At 39.5% G+C, this 19,713-nt stretch overlaps 1 protein-coding gene across 4 annotated transcripts; it reads right to left on the reverse strand.

Moving 5' to 3' along the window:
- Positions 1-36: 36 nt before the first annotated feature.
- Positions 37-18,332, reverse strand: zmym4.2 (zinc finger MYM-type containing 4, tandem duplicate 2). 4 transcript variants are annotated; one of them, XM_059556438.1, is made up of 29 exons: positions 17,870-18,332; positions 11,897-12,145; positions 11,709-11,790; positions 11,397-11,609; positions 11,226-11,281; positions 10,986-11,114; positions 10,704-10,740; positions 10,305-10,512; positions 10,103-10,229; positions 9,794-10,009; positions 9,554-9,704; positions 8,633-8,748; positions 8,301-8,519; positions 7,791-7,941; positions 7,485-7,660; positions 5,370-5,529; positions 5,091-5,219; positions 4,925-4,953; positions 4,617-4,746; positions 4,379-4,488; positions 4,026-4,197; positions 3,698-3,904; positions 3,507-3,607; positions 3,251-3,380; positions 2,904-3,055; positions 2,706-2,820; positions 2,389-2,628; positions 2,189-2,312; positions 37-570 (listed from the first exon to the last, which is right to left on the reverse strand). In XM_059556438.1, exons 1-29 carry the CDS (start codon positions 18,161-18,163, stop codon positions 351-353), a joined length of 4,443 nt encoding a protein of 1,480 aa, XP_059412421.1. In that variant the 5' UTR covers positions 18,164-18,332; the 3' UTR covers positions 37-350. The 4 variants fall into 4 exon arrangements, with proteins under 4 accessions (XP_059412421.1, XP_059412420.1, XP_059412419.1 ...); XM_059556437.1 differs by lacking the exon at positions 17,870-18,332 and adding an exon at positions 14,590-14,959 and having other exon boundaries at positions 10,305-10,509; XM_059556436.1 differs by lacking the exon at positions 17,870-18,332 and adding an exon at positions 14,590-14,959.
- Positions 18,333-19,713: the final 1,381 nt, after the last annotated feature.

The raw sequence follows: 19,713 nt of genomic DNA on the forward strand, positions 1-19,713 counted from the left end.
TTTCAGATAATAAAGATAAAAGATGTGCAGAATCAGTTTCAATCAGTCTTCATTTATCCATAAAAAAAGGCATTAGGAGTCAGTTTCAGGAACATTGCATCTATTTAAACCAACATGGCTTGCAATGAAAAAAAATTTCAAAATCTGGTTTTGGAATGATGCTTTCAAATGTCTTTAGTGTTTAAATATAAAGGTGGCGACTTACAATAATCCCACTGTAGCTGTGTACGTCCTTATAACTAAAAGATGATTGAATATGGACACAATATGATCAACCACTTACTTTCCAACATTCAGAACAACAGTCAAAATCTCAGAGGACGCATTCAGGTTTTCTCAGTACTGTGGTACTAAATCAGTGTGTAGTCTGAATCGCTGTCTGAATCGGTCTCGTCGGGTGATTTTTCTCTCTCTAGGTGCAGCTCTCTGACAGTAAGGATACGTGTGAGCATGCTGTCCAGAACCTCGTCACTCAAGGAGGTGATCGAGAACCACGTGGGACTGCTGGGTACACAGGAGCGCTCGGGGCTCAGATAAAACTGGGTTGTGTCTTGTCTTATTCCGGGCGAGCTGGAAGAAACAACATTGTATGACAACCAAATACAGTCGTGGCCAAAAGTTTTGAGAATTACATAAATATTAGTTTTCAAAAAGTTTGCTGCTAAACTGCTTTTAGATCTTTGTTTCAGTTGTTTCTGTGATGTACTGAAATATAATTACAAGCACTTCATACGTTTCAAAGGCTTTTATCAACAATTACATGACATTTATGCAAAGAGTCAGTATTTGCAGTGTTGGCCCTTCTTTTTCAGGACCTCTGCAATTCGACTGGGCATGCTCTCAATCAACTTCTGGGCCAAATCCTGACTGATAGCAACCCATTCTTTCAAAATCACTTCTTGAAGTTTGTCAGAATTAGTGGGTTTTTGTTTGTCCACCCGCCTCTTGAGGATTGACCACAAGTTCTCAATGGGATTAAGATCTGGGGAGTTTCCAGGCCATGGACCCAAAATTTCAACATTCTGGTCCCCGAGCCACTTAGTTATCACTTTTGCCTTATGGCACGGTGCTCCATCGTGCTGGAAAATGCATTGTTCTTCACCAAACTGTTGTTGGATTGTTGGAAGAAGTTGCTGTTGGAGGGTGTTTTGGTACCATTCTTTATTCATGGCTGTGTTTTTGGGCAGAATTGTGAGTGAGCCCACTCCCTTGGATGAGAAGCAACCCCACACATGAATGGTGTCAGGATGCTTTACTGTTAGCATGACACAGGACTGATGGTAGCGCTCACCTTTTCTTCTCCGGACAAGCCCTTTTCCAGATGCCCCAAACAATCGAAAAGGGGCTTCATCGGAGAATATGACTTTGCCCCAGTCCTCAGCAGTCCATTCACTATACTTTCTGCAGAAGATCAATCCGTCCCTGATGTTTTTTTTGGAGAGAAGTGGCTTCTTTGCTGCCCTTCTTGACACCAGGTCGTCTTCGCCTCACTGTGCGTGCAGATGTGCTCACACCTGCCTGCTGCCATTCCTGAGCAAGCTCTGCACTGGTGCCACTCCGATCCCGCAGCTGAATCCTCTTTAGGAGATGATCCTGGCGCTTGCTGGACTTTCTTGGACGCCCTGAAGCCTTCTTTACAAGAATTAAACCTCTTTCCTTGAAGTTCTTGATGATCCTATAAATTGTTGATTTAGGTGCAATATTAGTAGCCACAATATCTTTGCCTGTGAAGCCATTTTTATGCAACGCAATGATGGCTGCACGCGTTACTTTGCAGGTCACCATGGTTAACAATGGAAGAACAATGATTCAAGCATCACCCTCCTTTTAACATGTCAAGTCTGCCATTCTAACCCAATCAGCCTGACATAAGGATCTCCAGCCTTGTGCTCATCAACATTCTCTCCTGAGTTAACAAGAAGATTACTGAAATGCTCTCAGCAGGTCCTTTAATGACAGCAATGAAATGCAGTGGAAAGGTTTTTTGGGGATTAAGTTAATTTTCATGGGAAATAAGGACTATGCAATTCATCTGATCACTCGTCATAACATTCTGGAGTATATGCAAATTGCTATTATAAAAACTTAAGCAGCAACTTTTCCAATTTCCAATATTTATGTAATTCTCAAAACTTTTGGCCACGACTGTACATCATGAGTTGTTTTATAACACAAAATGCCAACGTACCATTTTGAGAGATAGAACTCGTAAAGCCTGACAGGACAACGAAGAGGATTGTCTGAATTCTGCCGTATTTTTAGCACCCTTTGCCGTTCACCTTCCTTCTTCTTCTTCTTTACAGGGACACCATCTAAAATGGACAAAATTATTAAGTAGAAAATAATTACCAAAAAAATCACTATTAAATAGTACGACTGACCACTGACCCGTTCTTCCATCCTCTTTGGGGGGATAGAAACGCAGGAAGGACACTTTGTTGTTGGCTTGTCCTCGAGTGTAGCGTTTGATGTGGCCAAAAGAGAGGCGGCGGTGCTGCTCCACGGTCTTGTAGTTGAAGTACTTGGTGAAGAAGTAAAGCAGAGTGTTGAGCAGCACACCGGGTGAAAACGCCCCCAGCTGCTTACAGTCCCACAGATGATACTCCTCCACACGAGAATGAACATAACCTGAACACACACAGAGATGTATTAATAGAGCAGCACCAAAACAAACTAGTCACACATTTGTGTTTTAAATTACACACCGCTGGGTAAAATAGTTGGCTTCCACCCTCGGAGTATGTTGCTCATTTCATGGCAGAATTTGGCATAGAAGACATCAGCGAAGATGTTCTCCATCCGATTGTTATCAAAGAGGTACTGCAAACATGAATGACAAAAGCTTAAATCAAATCAATTATATATAACATGACTGAATGTGTTTTTTTTTCCTCATGATTTACCTGCTGGATTCCCAAACAGAGATAAAAGATGCTGTCAGGGCTGTATTTCTCTCCATTGGGTCGACGAACTTCAGAAATGAACTTGCAGAGGCCATAGCTTAGTTCAGCAGTGCAGCACTTCAACAAATCCTCCTTTAGTGTCATACTGCGTGCTACGGATGAAGATAGTGTTTAGTGCCATAAAAATCTCTCAACATGTCTCCCATGTGTAAAAATGATTAATTAATCCCAATTTTTTTTGTTGATTTATTTAATTATTCCCAAGTTAATTTGGTCCAGTATTGCTTCTGAATAAAATATGAATAAACTTGTTTTTGGGATGAAATGCAATATAAAAACAGGCTTACAGCCTAATTTTAGAGTCTCCATGTTGGGCTGGGTGCTCCTCCAGCGCACCCACTTCTTCCAGGCTTTGACTCCGTACTCGTGCTGCAGTTTGGAGAGGCTGTTTGGAGGTGCTGATGCACACTTACTGCCCTACATTCCAACAAAACACATAATAATCTGATACTCTGTTTTCCATAATGTGATATATTGGAGTTTGGTTGGTGTATAATTGTGTATAAAAAGTGGTTGGAATAATTCTGCTTTAGTTTTTCTTACCTGTTTCTTCTCAGGGCAGCCATCGTGTCCTCTCTTGCGTGATCTCTGTTTTCCAGAATTGATCTCCTTTGGCATTTGCTTTCTAAAACGTTCAATGCACTCTGAAACGCGAAAGGATAAAGATGCATTTAAGATGATTAAAAAAAACTTGTTCGGTGTGTTTTGACCTTAATCACAGCAGAAGCTCTTACCGATTGGGAAATCAGCCTCCAGGTCCATCTGTGGCTCTTCCGCCGCGGTGGAGACGGGGGTCAGTGTGGCAGATCTGGGTGGAGGAGGCTTCTCAGGTTCAGGGGTTTGATCCCATGTCTGGGCAAAAGACACAGAGTCCTCCTCCCAACTCAGATTGCTTGATAGATCTTCCAAATCAAGATCCTCCATTATGTTACCAGTCTGATCTGAGCAACAAAACAGTTGTCTTCAAAGGTATGTATGTAACCAAAACAATTAAATATGCATTTGCGGATATATTATACAGCCTAAACACCATAACCCTCAATAATGTTTTCAATCGTTTACCACTAGAGATGATTTGTTTCTCTTTCTCTGCATCCTCAGCCACCATCTCTGCCATCATGATGAGGTCGGCCTCCAGTGGGTCATCAGGGATCTTCTCTTTGATTTCCTGAATGGTCTTCACAATGTGCTCGGCATTGTCCAGAGTTGTAGGGAAGAACAAGGGCACCGGAACCTGCATTGAATCAATATTTATCTCAGACTACAAAACTACATTAACCAAGAGCGGCAACTGTCTACATATCTACATATTTAAAGGAATATTCAAGGACTAATATACTTCTGTGATATGTTGTTAATACAGAAAATATTTCTGACTCAGAAGTTGAGGATGAGGAAGGGTAGAGTAGATGTACCGGGAGTGGAAGCCCCAAAGACTGTGGAATGTATTGAGTGTAGAGATGCATGGGAACTGGCACATACACTGGCACTGGCACTGGCAGCACTATCACCTTAGGAGTTCCATCTGCAGGATAAAAAGTGTCAGCATATGCACTGGAAGTTGTTTACTAAAGAGAAAAACAAATGGGCAAGAATATCCAGAATAAGCATGCTAAAAGTGATTGTCAGTGTCGCGCTGGAACTGATTAGTACCTATTTGTGATTCGGCATCACAGGTGTGAGGTTTACAGGATGTGGCTTTGTTTTTGCTGATGGATTTATATGGCAAGTCCTTGTCTTTCTGGGTTTGGGATGAAGAGACAGCAGCTTTCACAGCACACTTCTGTAAGCAGAGCAAAGAAAAAGAGATTCGTGTACAGCAAACCAGACCGATCCAAACAAGCACTACTAAGGCTAAAAATAAATGGACAAATTAGACAATCTGAATGCCAATTTTGCTCTCAATAAGAAAAGTCAGTTTTTAGACTAGGAGTATAATTGCAAGTCTTTCCTGAACTCACATTTCCTGTGACTTTTACAGGAACAGAGCCTGAGGAAACAAAGGGTTATATATGAATGACTTAAGCATACAACGCCTCTCAGTCTTTAATCATATGCATTAAGTAAAAGCGCTCCATCCAGGCTGACATGAGTGTTTAGATAGCAAATGCATCTGAGGTTAATCACCTTTTGGACCTGGGTTTCCCAAAACACCTGGCTGGTTGTTGGATGCACTTGAAAGTGATACAACATTGGCAATGACCGGTGTGCCCTCTTTAGTACTTTGAGGAACTGCAGAGGATACTGGGGTCACACCTGTGGAGACAGTGACAGCGCAGAAAAAGAAACATTTAGGATGTAATAATTCTAGCTAGCCAATTACAGAATCTACAGATGTAATGAACAAACACTGGATGGGATAAAAGCATACCAATAATACACCCAAATATCTTTAAGAGGACATACCTTGTGTGGCCAGAGATTTATTTGCAACAACTCCAGTGATGCCCTGCAGACTGCAGAAGAACATCAGGCATCGCAGGCTGCAGAAATGCTTCATTTCACCCAGCCATTTCACTGACTCCGTTACCTTCTTAGCCTGCTTGCACATCGAGCACTTTATTTCCTGTCAAAATTGTGCAGCAGCAACATTTACTGTTACTTTCAGAAGCAAAATCTTCTATCAATATCCTAAGTCTAATGTTGCAGCACAAAGGTACCATATTTTCCGGACTATAAGTCGCACTTTTTTTCGTAGTTTGGCTGGTCCTGCGACTTATAGTCAGGTGTGACTTATTTATCAAAATTAATTTGACATGAACCAAAAGAAATTAACCAAGAGAAAACATTACCGTCTACAGCCGCAAGAGGGCGCTCTATGCTGCCAGAGATGCTGCTCAGTGCTCCTGTAGCCTACACTGAGCAGCATAGAGCGCCCTCTCGCGGCTGTAGACGGTAATGTTTTTCTCTTGGTTCTTGGGTCTAAATAAATGCAACTTATAGTCCAGTGCGACTTATATGTTTTTTTTCCTCATCATGACGGATTTTTGGACTGATGCGACTTTTTTTTTTTTTTTTGCACCACGTAGCTCCAGGAACTCAGTTCCAAGAACCAGCCAGCGTTGTTTTTCCTGGTTGCATTAGCAACTCTGAAGTGGCCGACAGCTACATTTTAATGAACGGCATTTACAGACATTAACAACCAGTGAATTTAAGATGCCGTGATCGGAGCTGTTTTTGTTGTGTCATGGGTTTCATGATAATGGAAATGGAATGTTTGTGTTTTCCATGTTTGTGGAGTAAATATATTTATACGGCTTTTTAAAAATGCTGGGTAGCTGGTGATTTGTATGCATTTGGCCAAACACCTAAGTCACTGGTAGTTTCTATGGAAGTGTTTTAGACCCTACTCTGAAGTAAGAGTTAATTTAGTTCCCCGAAACAGAGTTCCTAGAACTAAATATGTTCCTAGTTCCTGTGATGTGAACGCACCAAAAAATGGGTCCTTCCACCCACGGATGGCCTGGGACTAAAAATTGGCCCTGGCATTTTGGACCAGACAGGCCCACCACCACATGAGATCACAAATACCACCCGACCTGGTGCTCCCCTGCCCTGAATATGTATACCAACTCCTACTCTTTAAAACAAGAATCAGTGAGAGTTGACATTAAATACTGTACTTCAACAAAGTGGTGTTTTATCAAGGCTTACCGCAGGTTCTACCCTCACTCCCTCATCTCTGTCCCTCTCCTCTTGAGTCTCCTCCTCACTAACACTGTTAATGCCACTGCCACTGACACCACCAGCACTTTCATCAGCCACAGGAGCTGGTGATGGTCCTGCTACTGCAGAAAACATTTGTGTCAATTTGACACATTTGGCAGCATCTGTCTGAAGAGCCTGTTTTTTTTTCTTTCTCTCACACAGCTTCTCTGCACCTCCTTTGCATTTCTTCTCCATGATCACGCTGAAACTGTGTGCAGGCAGAAATCCCATAGATGGTGCTGTTCAAAGATATGATTGGGCCAGTGCAGTGTCAATCAAGAAAACAACCAATGGGCCGCTGAGCTACATGTTTCATGGGCCGCGTCTGTCAGAAGAAAAAAAAACTAGCCTATGTGATATTATTGACTAAAGTGTTTTGGGCCAGCAGCCCAGTGTCAATTGAAAAAACATTGGGCCGCCAATCTAGGCCGACCACTTCCTCTGGCACAAGAGCCCCTAATGTAACCTCTTTATTGTCTTTTTCTTATTAAATGCATCACTAAATAAGTAAATAATTGATTGAATAACTATTCAAGTAACTATATAACTACATAACTAACTTAACAAGTAGTAAATAACTAAGTAAATAAAACTACTAAGTCTGTTTATCGTGAATCGAATCGTGAGTCGAGTTAATCGTTACATCCCTACTATTAAATAAATATGTAATCAATTAGATGACCAAGTAAATAACTACATAACTAACCAGAATAAATAAGCACATAAAGTACATCATTAACTGCAGAAATAAATAACTTAATAATGAAACAGTTAAACAACTCACTTGCATGAGTAAACAAAATGAAATATTACCTGACGCATCAGTGAATTATGTTTTAACAAGCAATCGTTCCCACAGAACTCCTCTTGCTTCCCATCAAAGACATCAGTCACTACAGTCTTAGAAGTGCTGTTACAGTAAAAGCAGTTGCTACAGTGTTTCTTTCCCCAGCGTTTGAACAGGCTATGCTCAAAGATAGTCTTGCATCCTGTACAGAAAGGAAAACCACAAGCACAAGGTCACATTTACAAATTGATAAGGTTAATAATCTAATATTAAAATAATGCCAAAGCCAAACAATAAAATAATAACAATGTCTGAATTTTTCTTATCCTTACTCTCACTGCAGAAAGAACGGTCAACCTTGTTTATCCTTCTCACTACTTTTACAATTTTATCGAGCTTGCAGTGTTCACAGCGAGCCTCCATGCGGTAAATCCTTCTGAACTCATCAATACAAGCGTTACTGCAGAAAGCGTACATTTTCCTCTGCAAAATCAGACAAAAAACATGTATAAATGTTACAAGCATGTACTCAACCAAGGCCTCAGGCAACTATTAACATATCTTGGTTGTTTATTTTTGTTATATTAAGAAGTAAATCAATAAAATAATTAATAAACAGACAAGTAGGCTTTTCCACATAGTCCTAGGTCTCCTAATATGAAAATACTTATTAAAATACGAATTATATTTAAATGAGCAAAATTAAAGTTATAACACAGCTGTGTAATTGCTGTTGAAAATAATACTGTAGGTTGGTTAATAGTAATAAAAAAAAAGAGGAACAACAACAAAACAAAGTAATTGTCTTAATAAAAACAAGTAGGTCTTGTGAACAGAAGTACCCTGAACTCCAGCAGCTCTGGTCTGTGGAAGAAGTTGTTCAGACATTGAAAGCAGGGGATCTTGGTGGCTGTCTGCGCTGGACCACTGGAAGTACTGGTCTTTGCTGATGAGCTGGACTCTGCAGGAGCAGGTTTGGGGGCAGCAGGTTTTGGGGTAGTTGTGCTAGTAGAGGTTACTGTATTTACCGGCATGTTAGGTTTCGTCTTATTGAAGTACTCCTGAATCAAGCAAAACAAAAACCAACACAAACTGACATCATTCACATCAATCAGTATGTATGTGTACTAGAATATTTTAAAGAAGATCAGTGCCAGACATGACAGAACTGTACCTGATATGCTAGTACACAGGAATAAGAGCAGAAGTTCTGAACGGATCCATCTAACGTGGATATGTGGTACTGAGGCACTAGTTTCAGCTTGCAGTTGCTGCATTCCACTGCAACACCTTGTGTGCATGCAGACAATAAAGACATTCAAGCATCATTTTTTAAACAAAATAAAATTACACAGTTGTAAATGTCAAATTGAATAAATGCATGGTAACTTTAGGGACCAATTCTCAATATTTACTAGTTGCTTACTAGCATATTGCCTGTTTTTTTTAAACCACATTTAATGCCTTATTCTACATGACATATTCTACATCCCTTAATTCTACCCCATACCTAAACTTAACTACCTTACTAATTATTAATAAGCAGCAAATTAGGAGTTCACGGAGGCAGAATTTCATTGTTAATAGTTAGAAATGGTATCCAGACTAAAGTGTGGCCAAATGTATCAATGAATAATGCATTTAATTTTGATTTATGAAACTAATAAATAACAATATATATTTTTTATATTTAGTTAAAAAATGTAGCAATGTTTTTTAAAAGAATGGTTCCCAAAAAAATTTAATTGTTATCACAATTTACACATTTACTCACCCTCAGGTCGTTGCAAACCTGTATGACTTTCTTTTTTCTGTGGAACACAAAAGAAAGTATTTTGAGTGTTGTTTGTTTATACAATTAATGGTAAAGTTAAATGGGTCAAACGTCTTCTGTTGTATTCCACAGGAAAAAAAAATGGTTTGGAACAATATGAGAGTGAGGAGTGATACATTTTCTTTTAAAGTTAACATTTAATTTAATTAACTTCTAGATGGTAGTTTAGGTATTGGGACTCATACTCTGACTCTAAAACTTGTATCTGTGCTTCACTACAGTTAAATACACTGGGTTGTGTTGCAAATGTGATCACTGTACCTGACGAACTGCCAGTCTGGACTTTACTTGTCATGACACAGGAAGTGGAACAAAAAAGCTCCCTGATGCCCTCTGAGTTCGGACTGTCCACCGCATCTGCAGCTGGGCGCAGCGCATGACACATTTTGCAGTTGACAAGTTTCAGACTCCTCTATAAATAAAAATGAGTTTATCCAATGTTTAATTCACCCTAAAAATTGTATTTCAACAAAATGAGTATCACTACTATTGTGCTTTCACCTTTTTGTAGGCTGTGAGGCAGTTTTGGCTGCAGAACTTCATAACTCTGTCTTCCATCCGTAGAGACGGACACTGACTGTCTGTGCCATAGCAATATCCTCCACAGTTCACACAGCTGTTCATGTTCAGCTTATTGGAGGAGCGGAACTGGTTGAAGCAACTGTCGCTACACAGCTTATGGATGGAGCCCATATAATTCACCTCATGACTATGAGTCTAAGAGAAACAACAATTTTGGAGCTTAGAAAACTCAATCACAGACTGAGCACACAAGAATATTCTTCAGCACAGATGGAGATGTCTACTCACCACTCCTGTCTTCTCACACACACTGCACTTGAAGTTTAAAGCGCTGCGACATTTCTGACTGCAGAACTCCTTTACAGTCCCTGACGTGTCTACCAGGGTCACTTTAATATTCTCATCATGAATTTCTCTGAAAGGATAGAACATGCGTCAAGTCAAATCATTCCAATCACACACAACTCTAGCTGAATGAAATTAAGCATACTTAAAGCAGCAGTGACATGTTTTCTTCTTAGCGTTGCAGAGACATTGAGACGAGCAGTAGAGTTTAGAGGAGCCACTACGCTGAAATGCTGTGTGTCCCTTCAGCATGACCTTATTACAGGCAGTGCACGAAACCCCATGTCTTTTTAAAGGTTGAATGGATTTTGCTGGGACTGATGGTGCCTTTTCTGGAATGCCAACTAGAGCTTCTGTGACATGAAGAAGGCAATGTAAAAATGCAAAAACTGATTTCAGACCCTTAAAGGAACAGCTCACCCAAAAAGGGTTTTTAGTCCAGTTTGAATGATGGTTACTATGCACTAAATGACAGAAAGTCCTATAGGTATGGAACAAATATAATGTTACCTAATGCTCATATTTATGCAAAAAGAAAACGCACCTTGTATCTTAATATCATGCAGTGTTTGGTCAAAATCCTGAAAGCATAAACATATTCATAATTATTCATTTAAAAAAATGTTTAATCATCAATAATAGACAACAGGGGAAGACGTTGGAGAATAATGTTCTGATGAATAGAAATGCCAAAAATACTGACTCAAACCGTCTGAACAGTAGTTTATGTTGCACAGTATTATTGACCAGAAACAATGTACTTTAACTTATCATTTGGATAATTCACATTTCAGTATGATTCAGTATCGTCTCGAGAAAAGAGCACCTCATCATCCTTAATGTTTCCCATCGGGGAATGTGCTGCTTTCTTCCATTCCTCATCCATCGGTTCATCCTTGATCTTCAAAAGCATTATGACAGAGGGCTGGGTTGCTTTAACTTCTTTGTCAACAGCCTGAATAGAAGAAAGAGATATTATTTTTAGAAGTGTATTGCTCCATAAGTTAGCAAACAAACTCAAACTGGTTTGCCTGTAGTGGTGAGCATGAAGTGGTGCTGAGCTCACCATTTCAGCAGATGATCCCATAGTCCTGCTTTTTATATTTTTGGCTCTCTGTGTTTCTGTTCAACAGGACAAGTACAAATACAACAAAAACAAACATGATCACACTCACTGTAAATCTACTAGAGTGTTAAGGACACTGTTTTACTAAAACAATAACATTGGTTCAATAACCTGAATCTTCTGATCCATTCACTTCCGTCATCCCATTGTAATCATCATTCTGGTCCAGTGCCATTTCATTAGTGTCCTCAACCTTAGTGATCACAAGCTCTTCTGAACACTGGGCCATGTCCTCCGCCTGGCACATGTCTGGATGTCCTTTAAAATCCTCACTGGCCATAAAGACACCTGCCACAGATGGAGAGCCCAGCCCAGAGTTCTCATCTGAAAGTGGGAAATAATGACATTTGTCCATTTTAAATATGAAATTTAGGTTACCAGATACAGATAAACTCACAGGAACAAAACTAAGACCGTTCTTGCCTTCTGAATAAGCAACAGGATCCATGCTGGAGTTTACATCATAACATTCTTCCATCTGTAGCCCAGCCTCAGCAGGATCATCCTGTCAGAAAACAGTTAGTGGATCAACATAACAGTTACGGTTTAGAAGTAAAACAGCACAACCAGTTCATTTTTCAAACTGTGTGATAAAATATTTGAGGACTTGCCATTTGGTAGTGCCATGTGGGTGGAAGAGCATAGTAGGACCCAAAAGTAGATAGAGACGTAGATGGCTCTGAAGGAGGATTTGTGACATTCAAAATGAGTTTACCACGTTGTTCAGGACAGGTTCTGGGGTTCTTTTGCTTTCCTGAAGTTGACTCAAAATCATCTGCATAATACACCTCCTCATCTTCTTCTTCTTCTGTATCCCAACTGTTGTCTGCTGACAGGGCGTCTGGTTCAATCACGGTCTCCTAAAACAGCAGCAGATAGTGTTAAATGTATAGTTCACTTAAAAATGAAAACTTGCTGAAAATGTATCCCCCCTCGGGCCATCTAAGAGGTAGAGGGGTTTGTTTCATCGTCAGAACAGATTACGAGAAATTAAGCATTTCATCACTTGCTCACCAGTGGATACTTTGCAGTGATTGGTTGCTGTCAGAATGAGAGTTCAAACAGCTGATAAAAATAATACAACCAGTCACTTAACATTTGTGAAGTATACAGGTGTGTTTGTAATAAACAAATTCAACATTAGGATTAAGATTTTTTTATTTTATTTGCTATGACAATAACATTGTTGTCTCCACTGGAAAAATAATCTCACCTGAAACTGGAGAGAAATACACAAAGATGAAGCACCTGTCGACAAGTGAAAATAGCCCAAAATAGTTCTAAACTAATATCTTGATTAAAATGTGCGTTTTCACTGGAAGAAACATTATCATGGATTATTATCGGTATTTTGGCCAGAAGCAGTGTCTTAATTAGTGCGGTCAAACGATTTATCGTGATTAATCGCATCCAAAACAAATGTTTTTATTTGCATATGTACGTGTTCTGTGTATATTTATTATGTATATATAAATACACAAACATGCATGTATATATTTCAGAAAAAAATTATGTTTATATAAATATAAATACAGACATGTAAATGTTTTCAAAATATATGCTGTGTATTTATATATACATAATAAATAAACAAAGACCATGCACATATTATGCAAACAAAACTTTTTTGTGAGCGATTAATCTTTTGACCGCACTAGTTTTAATGTTGCTTAATGACGGATTCACAAGATGCTGATCTATTTATTACTTGTGTGATTATGAGGTTTTTATCAGCGGTTTGGGCTCTCATTCTGATGGCACCCATTCACTGCAGACATCTTGGATACCCCGGGGGTGAATAAATTAAAATTCCAAAGTTAAAATTTTGGGTGAAATATTTCTTCAAAAAAGAAAAAGAAAAAAGTGAATCTAAATACAAAAAAATATTTCATTATGTACACGCTCTCATGACGTTTCAAAACTGTATGCATTTCTTGAAAAGACATAACAGAAAATAATTTATTTTTCTGACAGTTCATGAGGACCACAGAGTGCGTGGTAGCTATTCATAACAGTCATTGTCAGATTTTTTTTAATTGCGAAAGTTAAAGGGAGACTGTTGTTTAATCAATATTAAAGTGAAGATTCATCCAAAAATGAATATAATATTTTTTCTCCGCGATCCCAATTGCCGTGTTTTAACATTCGCCTGTCTATCAGCAACACACACCTCAGTTTGTTTTCTAGGCACCGCAGATGAATTCAGATATCGTTGATTTGGCCCTGTGAGATCGTCCGGCGAAAAATGGTCACTGCACACTCTCAACGCCCGGATATTTTCAATGGGTGAGTTTATATCCCGTTTGAGAGCGAGCAGCCACAGCTTCAGCCTCTCGGGATCATGCAACGGTAATGTGTGGAAAATCAAACTTAGCTCCTGAGATGATGCCACTGGACGGAGTCGTGTCGCTTTCTCTCGGTTGAAACATCCAGGAAACGCACACACGCGTACCATTGCGAAAACAAATCAAATCCAGATTTGCAGGGACTCACTGTTAAGCAAAACGTAAAGGAGCCATGTTTGAGGGTGCAGAAGCGGAACGACCGTTGATAGCTATGGTATAACACAAGATATCCATCTAAAAATCCCTTTATTCCATAGAGCTGCCTTGACGGAGGCTTTAGGATGCAGGAGTCACGTGGGCTATTGTTACTGTACTTTCTGCAGCTTGACAGCTGCTCACTCCATCCATCCACTAACAAATGGAAACGGGAGGGAGGAACCGAATCGAGTGCTTCTTGTGGTTGTTGTATATGTGGTGCATTTCCGCCACCTACAGGACTGGTGCCGCGTCGTTAGCGTATTGGCTTTAAACCGTCATCATTTAAACGATTTGTTCACCCCAAAATGAAAAGTCAGTTATTCACCCTCATATGGTCCCAAACCCGTAAAACCTTCGCTCATCTTGGGAACACAAGTTAAGATACTTTCGATGAAATCTGAGAGCTTTCTGACCCTATATAGACATTAACGCAACTAACACGTCCAAGGCCCAGAAACGTAATAAGGGCATCTTTAAATGGTGCATGTGTAATTAGAGCTTCGACCGCAATTTTATGAAGCCACAAGCACATTTGTTTAGTGCACAAAGTAAACTAAAATAATGACTTTATTCATCGTCTTCTGTAATTACCCATGAATGTGCTGCAGCACCTTGTTTATTATGATTTGGATGTAATTTACAGTTTATAAAATGCAGTTCTAATTGTATTTTTAAAGTTACAAAGTCAAGCCATATAAATTAATAACTGTACCGTATCTTTATCCCCCTCAAAGATCTCCCCAGGCCACTTGGACTCATACCTCTTTGTTTTGTAAAAACAGGCTGGGCACAGCTGTTGATTTCAGAAATCGTCGCATCTTTCCTTGACCCGGTTTGAAGTCGTCTGGTGAAAAGTGTTCACTGCACAACCTCATTTGATTCACGTATCGAAGCGGAAAATCAACATCCCGCTGAACAGCCAGAAGCCATCGCCTCAGTCGCTTTGGATCGTTTACTGGGAAACCGTGAAAGGTAAGTCTATCATCTGTTGGAGTAGGTAATAAACTTTTACGGATTTTCGCTGGTTTGTCACGATTCGGGCACCCAGGACACGCACACTTCAGCACCATTTCAACGACTAACGTTACACATTAGTTTGCATTCGAGTGTCTTCCTCTGCAAGGCAGCAGGGTTGCCAGGTTTTCACAGTGAAGGAGTTGCTATTTGTGATGTCATGTGAAATTTGAACCTAGGCATCTGAGCTTGTGTCTAGAATAAAGGTCGTGCCAAAGGAAGCCTTGATTCCAGGATTGTGTTGTTAAAGGGATAGTTCAACCCAAAAAATGAAAATTCTGTCATTAATTACTTACCCTCATGTCATACCAAACCCGTAAGACTTCTATTAATCTTCGGAACACAAATTAAGATATTTTTTTCATGAAATCTGAGATCTTTCCGACCCTGCATAGACAGCATCACAACTGAAGTTCCCAGACCAAGAAATATCAATGACATCGATGAAACATTCCATGTGACATCAGTAGCTCACCTTCAATTTTACGAGGCTGCGAGAATACTTTTTGTGAGCAAAAACAAAACTAGCTACTTTATTCAACAATTATTCTCGCCCAAATTACTTTCTTCCGACATTTTTTGTTTAGTTTTCTCCTGAACATAAACAATGGTGTTTACTTTAGGAAGACAGTAACTTGGGGAGAAGAATTGTTGAATAAAGTTATTTTTGTTGTCTTTGTGCATAATAAAAAGTATTCTCATAGCTTCACAAAACTGAAGTTGAGCCACTGATGCATAACGGAGGGTCCAACTGCAGACTAAGGCTAACATCATAAACCCGTATTTATTATAGGCAAGAACCAGACAAAGGTTTCAGGTAATACATGGGTAATAAAAGGTGTTTAATGGGACTGAATTGGTATTTAATGTGATTACAGTTGAATAAAAACATTAGAAATTTATAATTACATAACGTTTCCTTTCCAGGGTTATTCAAACAGCGAATAAATTATATATAGAAAATGACATTCACTAAATTTGATCTATCGCAAGTTTAAGCACCTCAAAAAAAAACTACAGTTATAATCACTAAAGCTGTATACACTGTGAAATGAATATCTCACATTGTACGTACATATGGGCTTTGTTGTTTATCATGAGAGAATTCGCAACAGTTCGGAATTTAAACAGAGAACGTGCACTCAACAAATCTGATGAGTTTCAGCGATGACTCATCTGATTAGCCATTGCATTCCTAATCTCAACTGAATCGTGTGTGAAAAAAAAAAGTGAAGTGACATTCAGCCAAGTATGGTGACCCATACTCAGAATTTGTGCTCTGCATTTAACCCATCCGAAATGCACACACACAGAGCAGTGAACACACACACACACACTGTGAGCACACACCCAGAGCAGTGGGCAACCATTTATGCTGCGGCGCAGTTGGGGGTTCGGTGCCTTGCTCAAGGGCACCTAAGTCGTGGTATTGAAGGTGGAGAGAGAACTGTACATGCACTCCCCCCACCGACAAATTCCTGCCGGCCCGGGACTCGAACTCACAACCTTTCGATTGGGAGTCCGACTCTCTAACCATTAGGCCACGACTTCCCCCCCAGGAAGTCGTGGTGATTGGTCCAAATGTAAAAACGCCTAAAATTAAACATGGTGCAACATGAGCAGATCTTAATTTAATTCCACGTCGACCATGTCTATTCATTTTCACTTTGTTAGCAACTGATGTAATGGATTTAATTTGTTTGTGTGGGGCATTTTTGCCCCAAGTTCCCATGGCAAGATTAAGCCTTCCCAAGCCTTACATGCTCCTTCTATACACTGATGTCATAGGGACAGTTTTACAGATGTCCTTGCTACTTGTCTGAAACATTTCAGTTGCGTTGGTGTCTATGGGAGGGTCAGCAAGTTTAATTTGTGTTCTGATGATGCACCGAGGTCTTAATGGGTTTAAAACACGAGGGTGAGTAATTAATGACATCATTTTCATTTTGGGGTGATCTAAACCTTTAATGTAAAAATCACTAGACAGATGACAAACAATGCAGCACTTTCTGTCCAATCACTTTGTGTGTATTTTATGAAAACAAAATATGTCGTCATATGCAATTCAAACAGAATGCTGTACAATATTTTATTGCATAATATTAATATTCACATTGGCTTTTAATGCCACAGTTTAATGGGTAAATTAACTTATCAGAGAGAGAAATTCAACACACACACACACACACACACAAATACTCCAGGCTTTTATTTGTGGACGAACCATGAGCCTATCTATGAATTGTGTGAGTGCTTTGTCGATATAGTCCTCACTGCAGAACACCAGATCCATGGGGCGAGGTTGGATCCAGATCCAACTCCTCCCACCTTATCCTAAACCTACCAGTTTCTATTTGCTGTCTGTGGAGGGTTAGATAGCTCTCAGATTTCATCAAAATATCTTTGTGTTTCAAAGATGAACAAAGATCTAATGGGTTTGGAATGACATGAGGATGAACTCATTTTTGGGTGAGCTATCCCTTTGCAATAATTTAAAATGAAACAAAATACAAAATAAAATAAGACAAAATAACTAAAAAGAGACAGTTCTTCCTTTTTTAAATTAATCCCTACATTCATCTCTTCTTTTAATCTTTGAAGAACCAGTGTTTCTACTGCCCTGGAAAAAAATGTGTGATTTCTGGATCTGAAAATGTAATACATTTATAAAAACCCCATATCTTGAATACACCGATTTTTTTCTTTTCTAAAATCTTAGTTGTGTTCACCTAAAGAAACTCGTGCATCTTGGATGGAATGAGAACATGCACATGATGTAATTTCATTTTCAGTTGAACCATCTCAGTCAAACCCAGGTGTTGCAAATAATTTAATTCAATACTCTTGATCACCATATTAGTTGAAGGAATAGTTCACCCAAATTAAAGTTCTGTTATTTTCACTTTCACAAGTCTGAGACTCAAGCTCTGTCGCATGATGACGTATGCGCGGTAGCAAAATCACGCGTGAACTGACGCCATTGTTCGCTTCTAATCCAGCTGCTCGTGATCTGTCAGTTTTACATACCTCGGTTCGTTGTGAAACAAACATAGGCACCGCTGATGATTTGAGCAAGACTTGATTCCCACTGATGGCTTTGAAGTCATCCGGGGAAAAATGCTCACTGCAGACCCTCCATACTTTGAGTAACCTCATAGGTGTAGTAATATCCATCTGAAGAGCAAGTAACCATAAATGCAGCCGATCCGGATCATACGTTGGGAATCGGTGAAAAGTCAACTTTCCCGTTTGAGTTGACGCACGCAATCTCACGCTTTTAAATAGGTTACGGCATCCAGGATAAGCACATGTAAGCACCATTCTGCTTAACAATACGAGTAGAGTATAAATATAATGCTAAAAACAATCCACCTTCTGCACAAGCGTCCTCCTCCCTCTCTGTAAACAACAATGGCGTCATTTCACGCGAGATTTGGCTACACGCACATACGTCATCATGCGACAGAAAAGCAGAGCTCCAGACTTTTATGAAACCAATATTTTGTAAAGATGTCGATTTGAAATGTATTTTCTGCACAGAGAGAAATGAAAACATTCTTAATTCTTTATCCACAAATGTAAATGGGCATTGAAAAAAAGAAACAAACTTTTCTGTAGATACATTAAAAGAAATGCTAAATGTTTTTTTAACCTTACTTTCATTATTTGAATGACTTACAATGCCACCAAATGTATTATACTTGATATATATATATATTTATAAACTATGTGTTTTGTAGTGGACCGCACATTCCTGGGCCCAGTTTATTGCGGGGCCCCTCTTCTGACTACAACTGTGGACAAAGGTTGCTCAATTTTGATTAGATCTTGGTGGACTAATAGAAGTTAACATAACTATTTAACACCATCAAATAAAGATGCTAGGACAACAGCCAGACACCTCTAGGGCAATAAGACCTTTGGTACCAAGTCCTGGAAGGAAAGGACTTCTCAGCGGTGAAAAATGCAGTTTCTGCCCTTCACCTACCTTGAGACGGATTCCTAAGGTTTGGCCTGTGATGGCCATAAAAATTCCTAAGGCTCTCCAGATGCAGCAGCAGTGAGTGAAACAAAGAGAGATCACAGAGATCCATCCAGATCCATTCATAACTATGTTTTCAAACCTTAAAACTGATACAACCCACAACACCCATCTTATCCATATTCTAAGAAATTAGCATTCTCATTGACAGCATGCATGACAGTTCAATCTTTTTCTATCATGTTTGGACTCAATGTGTTTGTAACATTGCCAAATGCATTCTGGTTGTGGCTTGGTAAGTGAAAAATACATTGGTAAAACTTAATATGTGTTATCCCCAACACTGAGGTTCTCGCATAGAATCACTGGAAGTGATTGGGCTTCACTTGGGTTGACTGGGGAACACATTAAGTTGAAAATAATTCCCCTGCATTCCCACCTTTCTCAGTTAATACTGGGAGCTGACTGGTAAGAGGTGGACCTGCTGACTGGGGGTCCTGACTGAGCTGGGTAATTCAGAGTCTCTTAAAACATTTCATCTTACTGTTGTGACTTGGATGTAATTTACAGTTTCATGCAAAGCATTACATAATGTTTCGCCAATTTATTTGAAAGGAATAAAGTCAAGTCATATGAATAAATTACAGCATCGTAACGTTAACTGTAACACCCTCAAAGATCTCCCCAGGCCACTTGGACTCATACCTCTTTGTTTTGTAAAAACAGGCTGGGCACAGCTGTTGATTTCAGAAATCGTCGCATCTTTCCTTGACCCGGTTTGAAGTCGTCTGGTGAAAAGTGTTCACTGCACAACCTCATTTGATTCACGTATCGAAGCGGAAAATCAACATCCCGCTGAACAGCCAGAAGCCATCGCCTCAGTCGCTTT

Source organism: Carassius carassius, chromosome 8, assembly GCF_963082965.1.
Source record: "Carassius carassius chromosome 8, fCarCar2.1, whole genome shotgun sequence".
In the NCBI taxonomy this organism is placed as follows: Eukaryota; Metazoa; Chordata; class Actinopteri; order Cypriniformes; family Cyprinidae; genus Carassius; species Carassius carassius.

Bases quoted from the DNA above. Each gene is read 5' to 3' on its own strand.
- zmym4.2 (XM_059556436.1), bottom strand. From the start codon at position 14,898: ATGGTGCTGAAGTGTGCGTGTCCTGGGTGCCCGAATCGTGACAAACCA. The intron at 10,741-10,985 runs GTGCTCTTTTCT...TTATGCTTTCAG, and splicing joins GAAACATTAAGGATGATGAG to GATTTTGACCAAACACTGCA. The intron at 2,313-2,388 runs GTCAGTGGTCAG...TGTCCATTTTAG, and splicing joins CAAAGAGGATGGAAGAACGG to ATGGTGTCCCTGTAAAGAAG.